Source organism: Aptenodytes forsteri, unplaced genomic scaffold, assembly GCF_000699145.1.
Source record: "Aptenodytes forsteri isolate BGI_AS27 unplaced genomic scaffold, ASM69914v1 Scaffold265, whole genome shotgun sequence".
Taxonomy (NCBI): domain Eukaryota; kingdom Metazoa; phylum Chordata; class Aves; order Sphenisciformes; family Spheniscidae; genus Aptenodytes; species Aptenodytes forsteri.
Genome location: NW_008796175.1, coordinates 2,972,064 through 2,988,952, shown reverse-complemented (window position 1 = coordinate 2,988,952; position 16,889 = coordinate 2,972,064). Strand labels below are relative to the sequence as shown.

Below are 16,889 nucleotides of genomic sequence, written 5' to 3'. Positions count from 1 at the left end.
GCAAAGAACAACCTTTAGGATGAACTGCTCAGTCATCAGAGTTTGGTAGGAACAGACCTCTCTACTTCTATCCTCTAGGAGTGGGGTAAGAACAGACCTGTGGAGGTGCAGAGGACTACTGAAGGCAATTTACCAAAAACAACTTGATGATCTAAGCGTCAAGATTATACACTGGGTCATTACTACCTGTAAAACAGGCACTACTCCCAAGCCTTCAGTTCCCCATTGAGAGGATCTCAGGGAAAATCCCATCAAACAAGATCACAAGCAAAGCTTAAGCCAAGGTGCTATACTGGTCAGCACCCACTGCATCTCACCTGCCTCAGACTCACCTAAAGAGCTCCCCAAATTTACTTTTGAGGTGACTGCAGGAGGTATACAGGTCGTAGAGATAGGCCAGGATACAGCGCTCTGCTGAGGAGCCATCTGAGCGGTTCATGCCATGTTTCACCACCCCACACAGACTGTATAGAGACAAAAAAATGCTGCAGCAACACAAAAAGAAAATCTGAAGGAATAACCTCATTACATAGATATCTTCCTGAGCTCACAGCAACAGTGCTTACTGGGTAACAGATCCTGTCCCCTGCAAATTCTGTGAGCTGAACCCTCAGGCACAAAGTTGCTGCCTTTTAGGAAGGACACAGATATAGCCCTGCCCCTTACAAGCCCCCAGAAGGTACGTTGCTTCCTTCCACATGGAGAGGGGAAGATTCCCTTACCCTTCGAAGACCTGAGCCATCTGGTCCTGGTTCAATATAAGGCAGGAGTGGTAGTGCCGCAGCACAGCCACAATGCACAGGCACAAGCTGGTGGTGTAGCTGCCAACAAGGTCGGAGGATTTCAACAGCAGTTCTGCCTCCACCACGCTCAGTTCATTCAGCAACTGCACCCAATGACAGAAAAACCCTTCAACAGCCACAGGGGTAAGGTATGGTCAGAAATGGAGCAGGCACACCACACCCACAGCCTATAGGACCTGCCAGGAAAGGGACTGGCAGGCACTTTCTGCCTAGATATGTACCCCTGGAACAGTTGGCACCCCATGCTTAGGCACAATGCCTCAGTACAAGGGGTTGTCAGTGCTTGGGCATCAGAGCGCAACTGGGATATGGCCACAGACAGTAGCAGGCAGCTTGTTTGGTAATTCTGTCCTGCATAAATCTCACTCAGCTCCCTTTTTAAGGCTAACAGCCTCAATTCCATCAGCAACCATAGCAAGGTTTCAAGAGACACGTGGCACAGGCTGCAGAAACAGCAACAGGATTTTAACAGGATCCAGAAGGCAGCCTGTGCTGCCATGTGCCAAGGATCCTTCCAGGGGAGTGAGGTGGGAGAACTGCCAGAGACAGACGATCCCCTTCTCACTCAGAACAAGACCTTGCTGCAGCCAGGGACAGAGGTGCAATGCAAGTCCTTTGGAGACAACCCTGAAGCCTCTGGAAGAATAATCCTCAGAACAGAACATGTAAGACTACCTGCCACAAACAACCTATTCCTAACAGCTGCAGCCCAGGAGCACCGCAATGACCACCTCCATGACACAGGTCAGAGGGTCACCAATGATCCCAGGAGCAGTCCAACTATCGCCGCAGATATCTGCTGCCTTTCAGGCTGATGAATCCCTCCCCAGGAAGTGTGTGAGCACACTGCGCTTACCTGGATGGCAAAGTCGATAAGACCACTGATATTGAGTGAATACTCCATCAAGTCAAATATGAACTGCACATGCTGTACCAGAGGCAGGTGGTATGACATTCCCAAGGCAAAGCTGGTGATCTGTTCCAAGACATTGCGAGATACCTGCAAGTGCAAGATGACACGCAGTACTACCTCCCCTTGCAGAAGTCCCTCAGCAGGCCCATCTCCCTTTCCCTCCAGGAAGCTGCTCTCAGTAATGCAAAGGGACACAGTCAGGGCCCAAGAAGGACAGCAGTTTTGAAAGTTTCATACCTGAGATGTGACTTGGTGCTGATCAAAGTGAGAAAGGTGCTGGAACTTTGCAAAGATATCTTCAGCTGTTGGGAATGCTTCTGGCTTGCTCTTTTTCCTCTTCTGTCCCTCCTCTCCACCTACCAAAGTTGGGAAGATCAGAAAACAGTACTAGGCTACCTTCCTCATCAGAGGAGGACTAGACATCAGCCATCAGCACCTGCCAGTCCCTCAGCAAGACCAGCCCCTGCCATGCAGCATAGCCAAAAAGCCTGAGTCCCAGACCTTAAGCTGATAAGGACCATCTTGAATTCAAAACAATAAACTGCTGAGGAAGGAATTCCTAACCTGAGAACGACAGTAGGGTTAACATCTAGTTTATCTCAAGCGAAGGTACTCCTTGGAGGGGGAAAATACTTTCTCTCTCGATTTAGAGGTACACTGATTCCCTGATGAGAACAGACATTCTGGATTGGAGAAGTTCAGCCTCAAAATTTCTTTGTCAGAGCACCCCATCTTTTAAAGAATCATCTTTCTACCACATTTCAAGCTGCCTTTCAGGAATCAGACCAAGAGAAAAAAATTGTAGCCAGATTCTCAGCTGATGGAAGTCAGAGGCTTTCTATTGATTTTGACACAGCTATCCAAATTTCCCATCCTATGCATTTAGCATGTGCCTCAAGCATAACGGCATGCTACATTTAATCAAGATCTTTGCCAAATATGCATAGGCAAAGTCCTCTTTGCTTCTTGTGCAAGGATCTAAATGCAAGAACTAAACAAAATAAAATCTAAAAAGCCAAAGTTTTGGCCAGGGTCTCACTCTGAACCTGGTATGACTTAATCCTCTTCTGAAGAAAAGTTCAATTAAACAGATATTGTCAGCAGGAAACCAATCATCTTACTTGTTGGTTAGTATGTTTGGGAACAGAGCACCATTCCAGACTCTCAGTGACTGATACAGCTTACCAGGCACTGTAGATTATATAAAATCCTTTCATTGTGAGACTCCAGACAAAGGAGCCAGCCAACTGGAAAGACACTCCTACTTCAGAAAGGAGTGGCTCAAGCTCTACTAACCCGTCTCTGCAGTGCTCTTTCTGTTTAAGACTTTTAGAATGTCTTTGGTTATTTTCTTGATTGTATGCCGAGCATCGTCCCGTTGTTTTCCAACCCCAAAAAGAACTACCAACCGTTGGTTACACTCGTGACTGCATGACTCCTCCTAGGGAACCAAAAGAGACAACTGCATTAGCAACTATGATGCTGAATGCTTTAATCATGTTTCACATCTGGATCTCTTAAAGGAAGAGGAAAGCTTCATCTCAGAAGTTGCTCTGGGAGTAATCAAGGAGACATCTTAAGGAGATCACCTCCTGCAGCAGTGCAGGAAATCATGACTGCTCCTTACCCACCCACAGCAGTACTGCAGGGAAACACAGCGGCCTCATGACCACGACATCTTAAGGAGATCACCTCCTGCAGCACTGCAGGAAATCATGACTGCTCCTTACCTACCCACAGCAGTACCGCAGGGAAACACAGCGGTCTCATGACCAGAGCACAAGGCAGCAACAGGGGAGCAGTTATAAGCAGGTCTCATACCTGAGGAATAGGAAAGTGTGTTGCATACTGGATGTGCCGAGGCTGGTCATACAGGGATGCTAGCATTCCTTCCACAGACTTATCCTTCAGCAGAGGCTTTGGTTCCTTTTCAGGATCTGGTTTCTCAGGGGAAGGGCTGGCTTTAGATTCACAATGCATTGGAGGAGAAAACATCTAGGGAGACATAAGACCAAGAAAAGGTAGTTAGGGAACATGGTCATGCAACAGTGAAGATTGCTGAAGGAAGGTACATCTGCTCAGGCCTAAAAAGGAGCAGGTTGGAGAAACATCCAGTTCTTAGGGCAATGACCAAGGCAATGTGCTAAGACACTACTGCCATTTCTGCTTCTGGTCCATGTTGTATATCGAGTTAAAAACAATAGGAAATAAATAACCACGACTTAGGATTTTGGGAACAACCACCTCCACAGAACAAGCGAGGATCCTGGGAAAGCCACGGGAAAGCCACATAGCTGTGCACATCATACCTGCCTAACATGTACCTTGAAAGGCCAGAAATGGCTGGAGGAACGTAGGTACTCAGGGATTTTTCAACCACCACAAGTTATTTTTATTATTAAGTGATTCAAAGCATTCTGCAACCATGAACTATGCCCACAAATATTATGAAGAACTGTAAAACTGAAGAAGTACTGAAGGCCACACAGTATGATGATAAAAGACCTGTGTCTTCTCCCAGGTGACCAAGAAAACCCCTGCCAACAGTAACTGGTCACTCCCAATCTCCTGGTGCTATCACGGTCATCCATTTCCCATCCACTTCCAAGCAGCCCACTTCCTACCCTGGAAGGGCAGTGGCCAGAGCGTAAGAGATCCCAGGAATGACTGGGACTCACTCTACTCTGATGGATCCCAACCTGCACAAACAGGTCATATGAACCTTTTTACAGTGTCAGCTGCCTTACAACCCAGCCACTTCCAGCATACTGGCTCTACAGTAGAGAGGGAGTACTCACACAAAAGCGAGGCACATGCTGTCCCTGGTCCCACTACAACATACTGACCTACTTACCAAGTAGCAGGTAGAAAATGCAGGAACATACCGAAAAGTCTGTCTTCTCCATGTCATCAAACAGCATGCTGGAGTTGTGGTCGATGTCCATGGGCTCAGAAAGACCTGTGTCCTGGGAACAGACAGAGCAGCTTTACGTCTCAGTGATGTACCAGGGAACAAGAGAGTATTTGTTTGCTGTAGCACTAGCACTCAATGTCCATGTTGGACAGTGACAGCAACATACCAACACACCCATGTTGCCTGGCAAGTTGGAGCCTAATACACTGCAAACATCATGGGCAGGCCTCACGCAGCACCTCATGATGTGCTGCTCTGCTCCGGGCAGTGCAAGATTTTCCTATCTACCCCTTTACATTCTGCAGGCCCTTTCCAGCCACTTAGAACATAGCCTTCTACTTTTGAAACTGAAATGCTAAGGAAATAGGTTGGGGGAAGGAGAAGCATGAGTCACTGGTACATCCTCCAGCAGGTAATAGCAAGGAGGCTGCAAAGCCGTTAAAAACAGGCAAGCACAACACGGGGACATGTACAGGAAGGCCATGGTACTTGTGCTCTCACCTCTAGCTTGATGCCACTGTTTCCCTCTGTCTCCTTCCTGTCGTGCTCCTCAGCAGGGTCGTCGAAGGGTGAGGGCGGGCGAGGCCCATGAGAATCCATGGCAAGATCACCCCGGGAGATGAGCGTGCACATGTAGATGTTGTGAGAGAAGACATCATGTCGGATTAGCTCACAGAACAGCAGCACCAGGTTAAAGAACTCCACCTTCTCATTTTCCTTCCCAGGATCAGCTGAAAGGACAGCACAGACAGTCAGGGCTATCAGAGTTCTTCTGCAACACCAGCCACCTAACCTAGGGCTAGAGAAAGTGTTTCCAGAGATCTCAACATAGTAAGTGACTGATACACAGTTCTGAGATTACAGCAGGGACTAAAAGCAGAAAGCCCAGTTTCAACAGGTGGCAATTAAGCAAGTCAAAAGCTCTCCAGTTAGTCTCACAGACCAGAGTCATAGGACTTCAGCCTGGAAGTGCCACTCCTGGGTGTACAAACAGTTGCCTCCATCATTCAGAGTTGTATCTTGTCCCCCTTAATCTGTCTGCAGTACTTCCACTAAGAGACTATTCCAGAGCTTTGTCGCTTACTAGTTAGAAACCTCTCTCTAGTTCTCAGCCTGAATTAATTCCTGATTAGGCTATACTCATTTATTCTTGGCCAACGCTCTGTTAACAGAAGTGCTTCTGCATTATCTTTCTGTCACCTGGCCCTCCAGGCTGCTTTCCCTCCCTCTCCAAGGTATGCTCTGGATTGCAAGGAAGCCAGAGAGAGAATTTAGGTACATCCAATACCTACACACGAGAATAGCACACAAATTCAAAGTTTGCAGGAGAGGGAAAGCTAGAAACTGGGAGACCACAAGTTCTTATTACATACTTAGCATAGGAGCTTGAGTGTCAAGGAACTGCATAAGGACATCCTGAAAGACAGGAGCACTGGCTGCTGAGAGAGAGCCCGAGGAGATGGAGCCCTTCTCATCCACAACTTCAGAGTCCCCACATCTCTGTAGAAACAGAAAAAAGTACCGACCGCTGTCACAGAGGACAAACTCACTATCCATAAACCCCAAGAAAGAAGTCTTCAAGAGAATTTTCCTATCTTGCACTTATAGAAAAGCCACCACACAGGTTTCTGTAAGCTACTTCACAGTCTCCAAGTATGCCAGTACTTCCGCACTGCAACCACCTGTCTTCAAACGTATTCAAGAAATGGGATTCACACCATCCCACAGGCTCATTTATGACCTACTTTGGGTTATATGGAGCAAACACCATAATTAACACCACCAGTGTTAAGAGGCATTGTGCTGATCAGCCTTTGCCTTTCAGTGTAATAGTTAGATAATCGTAGTTAGATAACCTCTGCTCTCCTTCCAGGAGTAAGGATTTACCTCAGCCTCTATCTCTGCTTGACGCTTCTCCAGGAGTTTGGCAACAACCATAGCCCTGTGGCGTCCAGAGCGCTTATAGCTGACAGCCCACTCACACAACAAGGCCACCACTGCATCATCATCTGGGGAGATCTGTTGAGATATAAGTACTACAGTGAGAACCTGAGCCAAACAGAAGAGGTGAGCAGTCCTAAGACCTCAGGTTGGATATAACAGTGAGTCTACTTCTAGCAGAGCACAGCCTGAAGACTGCTACATTCCCCCCCCTTCCTAACATGGAGGACAGATGTCAAGCTAGGGCCCTCCTGCTTTGTCTCTGCATTGACTCCACTTTGCAACATGAGGTGATCTACAGCCCTTGACATATCTCCAGGCTGGCTTTGCTTCAGAAAATCATCTCTCTTCCAGCAGCACACCTATGGAGTGCTAATTTTAGCACAGAAACACAGCTTCTCGACAGCATTATACGAAGTAGGCAAACTATCGGTCCTGCAGCTCACTTCCAGGAACCAATGTAGTATTGGTTGCACTATGGTCCTACACATCATAAATATGTCACCTCCCAGGCTAAGAGGAACTTGAACTGTGAGCTCCCAGACTTCCAGGAAGCAGCTGCCAGCCCAGAATTTGACAAGGCTAGCATTTACTTCTCTCAGAAACATAATATGTCTTTATCATCAATCTGCTATCCGGACTGATGTCTTCCATCAGGAGACTCTCCTCAGTTAGCTGTGTGGATTCTCTCAAGTTCACATGTATTTGTTAGCATAGACTTTCTAGAGCACAGACCATCTCACTTTAGTACCTCCCTAACTTAAGGCTGCACGAAATCCTTTTCAATGGAGATCGTATCTCTTGGCCAAAGGCCACTACCTAGTCAGCTCTCTGCAGACACAGGACAGTAACCGTGGAATATAAACAAGAACATAGCCACATCCAAGACCAGGACCCAGCAGCCAAGTCCCAAGGCACCTCATGACTGTCTTTGGTTGGACCCAGCCCAAATATCCTGTTATACAAGGAATCCAAAGAGTTGCTGAAGTCAGATCTTTCAAAGCTGTGACTGTCCAGAACTTCTAAAGTGTGCAAGACACGGCCAATAGTGAAACCTAGAAGAGAACAGAGAAGAGAAATACATATTTGGCAACTGGTACAACAGACTCTGGAGCAAAAGTTTCTGTGAGCTCATTGCTCAGGAGACTGCCTAAGGAGAGCTGTACCAGTCAGGCAAGGGTCCACCTAGCTGAGTGTCCTGACTCTCACAGCAGCCAACAGCAGATGGGGAAAGCATCAGAACATGGCACGTATACAAGAGTATAGTTATCTGGTACACATTTCCAGCTTCCAGTAACAGAAACTCCCCCTACACCTGGGGAAACGGACACATGCAAGATTTTGCACTAGAAAGAAAAAGCCATTTGGTTTTTTTCACTGCTGACAGTAAACACCAACAGCAGCAAATAGGAAAAAAAATCAAAGAAAATAGCCAGACAGGAAATTTCTCAGGGTAACACATGGAACAGGGGGAGAGAAACTTTAACCTACAGCAAGTTACCTGCTGTGGTTTCCTGGCACTTGTCAAATGACCAGCGAACCTCCACAGCCTGGCCACGTTCCTTTATCTGCTGCTCAATTTCACGCAGCTTTGCCCGAACCTAAAAGCAATGGACTTGTGTAAACATACAAAAGGATGCCTTATAAGTCTTGTGTACAAACTTATTAGAAAACAAAGAGCATGACAGTAATTCTACTCAAGGTTAGATATTGCCTGTCTTCCAAGGACATCACTGTCTTGCTTATAGCAGAATGGGAGCAGTTAATTCCTTGGGAGTGAGACAGCACCTCCAGCTCTACTTATCACACAACATGAAAAGAAAATCCTGAAAGAGCTAAGATACAGCTACAGTCCTGGACCACAAGAGCTCCCTTTTTTGAAGGCTGCTCACCTGCTGTGTAAAGGCTGAATTCCCTCCTGGCATGGGCAAGTTGGATGGGGCTATAGGCAGGTGATCCAATGGAGAGCCGGTCTTTATCCTGCTATCAGTCAATGAGTAATGCCACACAAGGGCACTTGGGCAACACAAAATTATACTCTGCAACAGATAGAAAAGTCAGTATCATTGAGCAAATCAAGGTCAAACCAATTAAGTTAGATTACTTTCTACAGAAATAACCACTTCTTTATCCTACTGCCCATGCATTCATCATCCTGTATACATATTTACTATTTGGGGGTTTTTTGTTCTAAGCTCTGAAAGATTCTTTGGGCTAAAGACCATACTAGAGTAGAAAGGAGTAAACTAGTATTTTTGCTGCACTGAGTTTCTTGCCCTAGGTATGCTTAGGAAGCCAAGACCAGAGTTCCACGTTATCCAAAAGCAGCAACATGTTGCTGCAGAGCTCCCTGCTGCTTCTAAACAGAAGTTATTTTCTACAATTCACACTGTCAATGCACAATCCAACCCTCGTGGTCCAGGAGCAGCATTTACATTAGTGACTTACAGCCCTCATCAAGAGTAAAGTGTGAGAAGAAATATGAGTCAACAGACCCAAACTCATTATACTATATTATTTAATAATTACACGTATGATTATAGGAATTATTATAATAACAATACTATTATATATGCATTTCCATTCTTTTATGATCTTGTACAGACACCCACATAAACACAGACAAAAAAATTCACAGACAAAAACTTCACTGAACGATTCCTAGGATACACCCCTACAGCTTCTGGCTCACAAGGAGCCAGACATTAAGACAGACAACCAAGGCTGTTTTAAACACTTAAACCAAAGAATCCACCATATCTCAATTAACCTTTGCTCAAATGTTCTCATGTACACTGTTGGAAATGTATCTGTTTCCAGCCTGACTTTACCCAGCTCCAACTTCCAACCACTAGATCTTATTCTGCCTTAGCTTTATCTACTATCTGCAGATCAGAAGAGCTCTTCTGAAACATACTAAAAAAGATCAGACCATCATTAACCAATTTGAACTTTTTAAGCAGGTTATGTTCAAGCCCCAAATCAGCCAAATCTTTGAGGTGTATATGCTCACATATTTTCCCTAAAGCAAGCTTCCCAAAGGATTTTTATATTTAAAAAGACATGTTTTATCACACAGAAACTAGAAAAAAACCCTAAACTTTTTTAACTGAAAGTGACCAAGAAAGACTTCACAGCAATACAAAGGGGTTATTTATAATCCCTGCATTGCTCTCTAGCCCTTGCAGACAGATCCTTACTTCTAGCCAACTGTACTCTAAGAGTTTTCTTTCCATCCTGTTTGAGAGCTGGCTGGCTGCTTCTTGATCCTGTCAGGGCTCCCTGATCTCAAGTTTCTCTGTTGAGCTGCAGGTTGCCAAGCTCTGTGCTCTCTTCCACTCCACCTCCTGCACTCTCTGGAATCTCCTCTGCTTCAATGTGCTCCTTTCCTCCCCTGGAAAGGGCAATCTCCACTCCTTCTGCAGGGACTCACCTGACCTAGTCACCCTCCTCTTGAAGGAGAAAAACACAACCATGAACACACACGCTGAACAGAACTCACCTATCTCCCTCTGACACAAGGACAGCATAGACCGAGTCCCACAGTGACACAACAGCATTTGCCCTTCAAACATCTATCAATAAGGCTTCAGCAACCTTGCCCTTTTACCGCAAGGTGAGGCTTAATCAATTCCAAGTATAAAGATTATGAGATTAGAGTCGTTCCTTTTCATAGCCTGCTGCCAATCCTGAAGAGAGTGGTCTGCCTAAACCATTAAAGTTCTTCCATAAAGAAGTACGGGGGGTTGTTTTTTGTGTGCTGGTTGTTTGGTTTGTTTAGTTTTTTGTTCTGTGGGGGTGTTTTTTTCTGATGAGAGGTTGTTTGTTTTTAAGAGCTCACAAAACTACAGAGCACTCTTTCATTTCTGGCATAATTTCCTTTCCTAGATGACAACCTGTTACTGACATACACAAGATTAAATAACCCTTTCTTTCTCATCCCCTCTTCTGCAAAGCTTTTCCATCCATCTGAGGCACCTGTGAACAGAGCAAAAGGCTCTATTCCAACCCATTTTCCTTATGCAAGTCAGTCAAGGGCACTGCTACAGCACTGACGTCTGGTAAAAAGCTCTGTAACACATCAGCAAAGACCTACCCTTTGACAATCATGGTCTGATATTTCTGTACTCAGGAAGTTGCTGACTCAGACTGTGACGATTTTTCTGTGATGGCATACAATATAAACTGTCCCTGTTGACCCCACTATCACCAACCACTATTCAAACCTACCTGGAGGATGCAGCTGAGCCCATATACCACCGGTCGGTGCTGAGGGCACAGCAGTAAGTCACTGAAAGGGCTGGGAGGAGGATTCCCTGCAGCTGGCTGAGGGGTGGGAGTTGAAGGAAGAGCGTTCCCTGTCTGGGCAGACAGGATGTGGGGTGGGTGCCCGCCAGCACCATCCAGTTGCATAGCAAGCCTGCGGGTGCAGAAGTAGGCCAGACGTCTGGACAGGTATGCAGACTGCACAAACTCTCCAGAGTACTGTAGGGAAGAGGGAGGGGGAAAACGTCTTCATTACAAGCAACGCAAGAGAAACCCTTGACCGTCCCACAGTAGTATACTGTGTGGCACTGCCTTGTAGAGACAGTCCCTTTCTACAGAGAGCTCCTTAGCATCATCGATCACCCACTGGCTACTAAGCATCAGAAAAACCCTTTAAATGCTCTATGGCAATGACTTTATGTATCAAAATGTGCCCACACCCAGCCTTCCCAGGGCTTCAAAAGTCTGCCTAGAATCTGTTGCAACAGAAAGAAAGAAAAGCAGTTTCCATGTAGTGGTGCACGAGTCCAACTATCAGAGTTATGACATAGGCAAGGATTACCAAGTCCAGTGCAAGGAAACAGGGTAAAGGAGAAAGAAACAGAAGGGAGCAGAACTAAAAAGGTATCCTTGCATGAGCTAAGAAGGATGCTCAGAGGGACGCTCCCTAATGTTCTCGGTGCAAAATAGTTCATCATCCCTCAGGCAATAGGAAGGGGACTGACAGCAGCGGAAGTCAGCACTCTCCTGAAGCAAGCTGGGTACATATTTCTCACCCGCAGCAGCAGGGGTAGGAGCATTTTCAGAAATTCATCTTCTCCTGACCGTATCTTCTCAAAGCACTCGAGGACCCACGTCAGGAATTCATGCCGGTCCAGCATGCCATCCTGCACAGAGATAAAGGCAGAGCAAACGGACAAAAGCTGAAGCAACATCCACTAAGGAAAGGCAGAGCAGCAGCAGCTGTTTGTTTTCTAACAGTGGAAATAACTCTAGAAGTTTGCACAGTTCTGTACTACCCCTGTTCTACTGCTGAGCTCAAAACTGCATCCAGTCCTAATGGTCTATTCACAGAAAGAGAATATTCTGCAAAAATAAATCACTTTGCATCCACTTCCCCTAACCCTTCTCTGCTATGCACCCACCCAGCAGCCCCCTCCAGTCCCTCACCTGGAACATGAACATAGCTAGTTTCTCATTGTAGTCCCACTGCTTCAAAGCTTGTTCCACCTCTTGGGGCATTGGCCCAGACGGTGAACCACAGCCTTGCCCTGGGAGCTGTCTATAGAACTCCGCAATTTTCTGCAGCTGCTCTGACAGGTACTTGGTGATGATCTGTGTCCATTCTGGAGAAGAGGAAACAGATTAGCAACGAGTGCCATGGTAAACAAGCAGGACAGAACCAGGCTGGTGCACAGGTGGAAACCCCAAAAAATTCCTGTCATTTGCAAAGGACAGACAGACAAAGAAAGAAAAGTAAGTGCGACAATATTAGCTTTGCTTGCGGCCTGGGGGTGGTAGGGAGGAAGAGGTATCCACAGAAATAGGGAACAAGGGGAAAAACTTCTGTGTTTGTGGGGCAGGGATACTTTGTACAAGAAAAGTTGGGAACAAAGATTCCTCAACTGCAGTTGTTGAGAATCAGCAGGCGGAGAGAAGAGGCTTTCCAGCAGGGAGCAGTGTTAGGCCAGCCTGGTTTAGCATCCTCAATAATCTGACAGACAGCAAAAACACTGGAAACACTTCAACTCTGAACGTGTTCTTAATCTCTTTCAGATATCAGTGTAAAGCCATGATCAACAATTTTTTTAAAATAATTGTTTTTACTAAAACGTACCTGTATAAGAGAGAAACTCAATACACGAAGTGACAGCGTGATTACACTCCTCTGCAACAATGCACATGGCAAAACCCAAGGCAAAAATATGCAAGAACGTGAAACAAACAACACTTACAGGGTCAGCAGTAGGACAGACACCCAAAGGAACAGGAAAGTAAATGGAATAAATATATCTAACAAACCAATCAACCTCCAGAAACAGAGCTAAGAACCTGTGTAATTTTTATACCAAAGATAAACAAGAAGGGGAAAAAAAAAAAATCCATGGACTTCAGCTGCTAATGCTGCTTTTCAAAGGAGTGTGGTCAGGTTCTGTAGTCACAGCCATACAAACCAGAAAACAGCCAGGGGAGCTCTCCTAGACCACAGTAATGTGGAGCGGGCCAGGATGCAAAGGATGTTAGCTATGGGATCCAGTAAAGCTTCATGAAAATGGAAACACAAACAGGGAATAACATACCGGAATTCTCTGGGAAACTTACTCACTTGAGAAGAGGCTAATCAGTCATTGCTAAATTATAATGTTTACAGTCTTTGTAGGGTAAGAAAAAAAAACAGGTTATACAGCAGAGGAGCACAGTAAAACTTAACAGGGAGAAAGAAGAGGTAGGCTCTCAGGAAATATTTGTGGCTGCTAAGACTTACTTTTCAACAGTGTACTCTCACAGGTGGGCCCTGTTGTTTTAGACAGTTATGCACATCAGAGCACTAGGACTTATCAGCAGGAAACAAGTTTATATGGATTTCCAGGCTACCTCTTACTATTCAAGAGCAGGCTGAGAAGGAAACATCTGGGATGGACAAAACCAGTGCTCCACACAAAGTGCTTACCAATGAAGGGATCAATGACATGACGCTTTTTCACCTTGGTTTCTGTGATGGCAGCATAATAGGCACAAGTCATTTTGATGAGCCAGGCTGCTCTCATTACTGGAACAGTGTATTTCGCCAAATAACCAAAGACCTCTTCCTTCTTGCTAAAGATAGGCACCTGTAACAGAATTGAGAAGGAGAATTGCAACCAAGGACTTAGATGGGAACTATTCCAAAGCAACTACACACGCTGTAGGCGCTGCAAGCTGTGAAAAAGGCAAAAAGGGAGAAGGTATTGTGTTGCTCTGCATCTCAAAAAACCTACTGCAAGAATTCACCTCTAGTCAGAAAGCAACAGTACCAGAGCTGCATTTCAGTATAAACAGAAACAAAACAAATTGAAAGACGACAGAAAACACAGTTATATCACTGTAAATCCATGCCCTGAATCCTGCAAACAGCTTTGAGGATACCCTCCAGAGAGGATATAAACAACTGCAAAAGGTACAGACTAAGGACTGAAGATAGGACTCTTCATTTTGTAAACAAAACAGAGTGGTTACCCAAGTCTTGTAATATCAAGCCAACAGAAGACTGTGAGAAACGTGGACTCGAGTACCATAGTAGGAAGAAATTCATTAATCCAAGATTCAAAATTCACGATGCAACATGGGAGGATACCAGTGAAATCAGACTGCAGATCTATAAACCAGGAAGCAGTAACACATCGGAGGAAAAAGTCCAGCTGTGGGGCTCATTTCCACAGGATACTATGGAGAGCAAAAGTACGCGTGTGTTCACAGAGGAATGAGACAAATTCACAGAGAACAGGTCCATTTGGTAGGTATCTCAAAGTCCCTGAACTACCAACGGTTCAATTGCTTACTTGCTATGTTTCTTACATTCTTCCCAATTATTCTCTGATGCCTCAAAGACACAGACTACTTGGCTGCCGACAGTGACTTCTTTCATGTCTAAGTCCATGAAAACTGATGCAGGAAACTGGGGAAGGCCTTGAAACGTTCAAGCTTTCACAATGACCTCAGGAAACTGACAGCCAACATGCAAAGAAGGACACAAGGACTAAGTTTATTATTTAGACAGATTCTGCGAAAATCTGATTATTTTCCCCCAAGACTGACTCAGAACACCAAGGACCAGACAAACTCCAGCTTCTAAACTATGTGCTCTGCTACCATTTCGCAACTGGGAGTTATGTTTTTCCACAATACATACTAGATTCCTGAGTTCCTTGTTTATAGGCCCACCCTCATAGAGAGTTAGCTCCCCCTGCTATCAGGCCTGGTAAAATGGCAGAGTAAGATCCTTCTTTCTTCTTTCATACTCTACAGAATTCAGTGCTACCAGGGAAATATCTAGCCCTAGATATGAAATGCTCTAGTCTGGCTGAGACCAAGCTATAATATACATACTCTTCTCAGCTTAAAACCAGAAACATGTGTCACTGCAACAGAATTCTGGGAAGTCACTCAGCTGATTATTTCCAGTAATTCTCACTATGACTTTTGAGAACTTGAAAAGTTCTCAAAAAAACCCCCAAAACCCTCCACAATAGGAATGGTCCTAATCTAAACAACAGACCAAAGGCAACAGTGGCAGCTCTTCTGAAAACCATCCAAACCTTAAAATAGATCAGTTGTATCATACAAGCCAAAAGGCAAAGCTGGAAACAGCCTCCAAACAACAGACAAGGGACCAGTTCTTTGAGCGGGGACGACTACAGCCAGTGCACTACAAATCCTGGATACGCTCTTCAAGCTGAAAGCTTCAAGAGATGTAGAGAGAAGAAACTTCTCCAAATAGTAAAAACCTTCTACTGTACAAACGCTACAGAAACAAGCATAGATTAAATGCTGTGCCCTGCCAGGCAGCCTCTCCTGTAATATACCTTTTTAGCGAGATGAGTGAGGGGCTTGGTTCCAGCCAGATCTGTGAACCAGTTGTTTATGGCACTCTGAGAACGTGCGGTCACCAGCCAAAAGTTATCCTTCTGGTTCACCTGGGGTTTCCGTCTTCCCGTGTCAGGCAGTGTATTGCACCGCAGCTTTTCTGCAATAATACTGCTAAAATTTGAACTGATCTGGAAAAAAAAGAAAAAAAGGATGAATTACATTTCACAAGTCAAAGATGTACTCTATGTGCTTAAAATCTCATTTATCATTCCTACCAGAAGCCTCACCAGTATCAACTTTTGAAACACAAAAAACCTGCCAATAATTTCCTTTGTTATACTTGCAAAGAGGAATGATTCTAGACAACTCATATAATAACCAAGCAGGGAGTCAAGTTAAGACAGACACAACTCTTTATAAATACTTGTCAAACCAGACAGAAGGCTTCTCGGACAGACAGACGTCAGCCAAGGAAAACAAATATACTATGCTTATTGATCGCCTTCCATCCCAGGTCATTACTAGCCCTCTTGTCGGGGAGGCCAGGAAGTTAACATCTTGATTTTAGAGATTGGAAAAATGGAGTTGAAGCTTGTTATATAACTCCCATGTTTAAATTGCCACGTTTCAAGAAATCTTACTTCTCTTCTACCATGACCATAATATAACCAAACCAGTAAGAACTTTCCCGCTTCTGGTATCCTAGCCTTCTGCTTTAACTGCAGAATATAAGGAGTTCTAGATGCTGGTTTAACAGAGACTGCAGATACAGACCTGCCCCTAAGATGTATGGAGCAAGACAAGAACCTGCTCTCCCAGAGGTGGGACACAGTTCCAAAAGAATGCAGAACTTAGGACCTAACCCTCTGTCCCTGTAGAATCTAAAACACCCATCCTAAAGGGAAGGGTCTCCTGGTTCTGGACACGGGGAAGGAATAAGACCCAGGACTGTCCAGCCTGCCCATACAGACACCAGGCCCTGCCAAACCCCCACACTGTCCCGATGGCTCTCACCTTCGCTGGGTTGAAATTGACATTTTTGGCACTGCCGTGCTCATCCCCAGAGACCGCCGGCTGGTTATTGAAGCCTTGCTTGACGTTCAGAGCAGTCAGCTCATCCTGCGGGGGAAGGGCGATCAGCAGGGCCCGGCAAGGCCCCTCCACGCCAAACGCCCGCAGCCTCTGTCCCCGCCAGGGCGGCTCAGCCAGCGTGGGGACAGGGCAAGGCTCGGGCCCGGCGGGTCCCAGCCGGCCTCCCCAGACCCTCGCTGCCGAGCAACGCCCCAAGCGAGTGCTGAGACACAGGAACGCGGGGCCCTCGGCCAGGCCCCCCACCCCCAAAGCGGGAGCCCGGCGGGACGGGCCCCTCACGCCCAGGCATCCCGGGGACGCAGGGCTCCCGAGCCCACCCCAGGTGCTCCCAGCGCCCCCCCAGGGCCTGCTCACGGCCAGCCCCGGCATGGCGGCCCCACACCCCGGGTCCCCC

General features: G+C 45.9%; 1 protein-coding gene across 1 annotated transcript in view; it reads right to left on the bottom strand.

Annotated features, from left to right (window-relative positions):
- Positions 1-16,889, bottom strand: part of MED12 (mediator complex subunit 12) — a 43,688-nt gene that overhangs the window by 20,420 nt on the left and 6,379 nt on the right. The window contains exons 2-20 of the mRNA XM_019474213.1: positions 16,418-16,522; positions 15,400-15,591; positions 13,509-13,668; positions 12,008-12,183; positions 11,614-11,724; positions 10,802-11,056; positions 8,464-8,610; positions 8,073-8,172; positions 7,490-7,626; positions 6,518-6,649; positions 6,004-6,130; positions 5,132-5,361; positions 4,602-4,682; positions 3,538-3,711; positions 3,013-3,157; positions 1,954-2,072; positions 1,660-1,803; positions 723-886; positions 333-464 (exon numbers count right to left, since the gene is read on the bottom strand). Of these exons, the coding sequence (XP_019329758.1) occupies positions 333-464; positions 723-886; positions 1,660-1,803; positions 1,954-2,072; positions 3,013-3,157; positions 3,538-3,711; positions 4,602-4,682; positions 5,132-5,361; positions 6,004-6,130; positions 6,518-6,649; positions 7,490-7,626; positions 8,073-8,172; positions 8,464-8,610; positions 10,802-11,056; positions 11,614-11,724; positions 12,008-12,183; positions 13,509-13,605 (2,471 nt within the window). The 5' untranslated portion in view covers positions 13,606-13,668; positions 15,400-15,591; positions 16,418-16,522. The remainder of the gene's footprint in view (positions 1-332; positions 465-722; positions 887-1,659; positions 1,804-1,953; positions 2,073-3,012; positions 3,158-3,537; positions 3,712-4,601; positions 4,683-5,131; positions 5,362-6,003; positions 6,131-6,517; positions 6,650-7,489; positions 7,627-8,072; positions 8,173-8,463; positions 8,611-10,801; positions 11,057-11,613; positions 11,725-12,007; positions 12,184-13,508; positions 13,669-15,399; positions 15,592-16,417; positions 16,523-16,889) is intronic.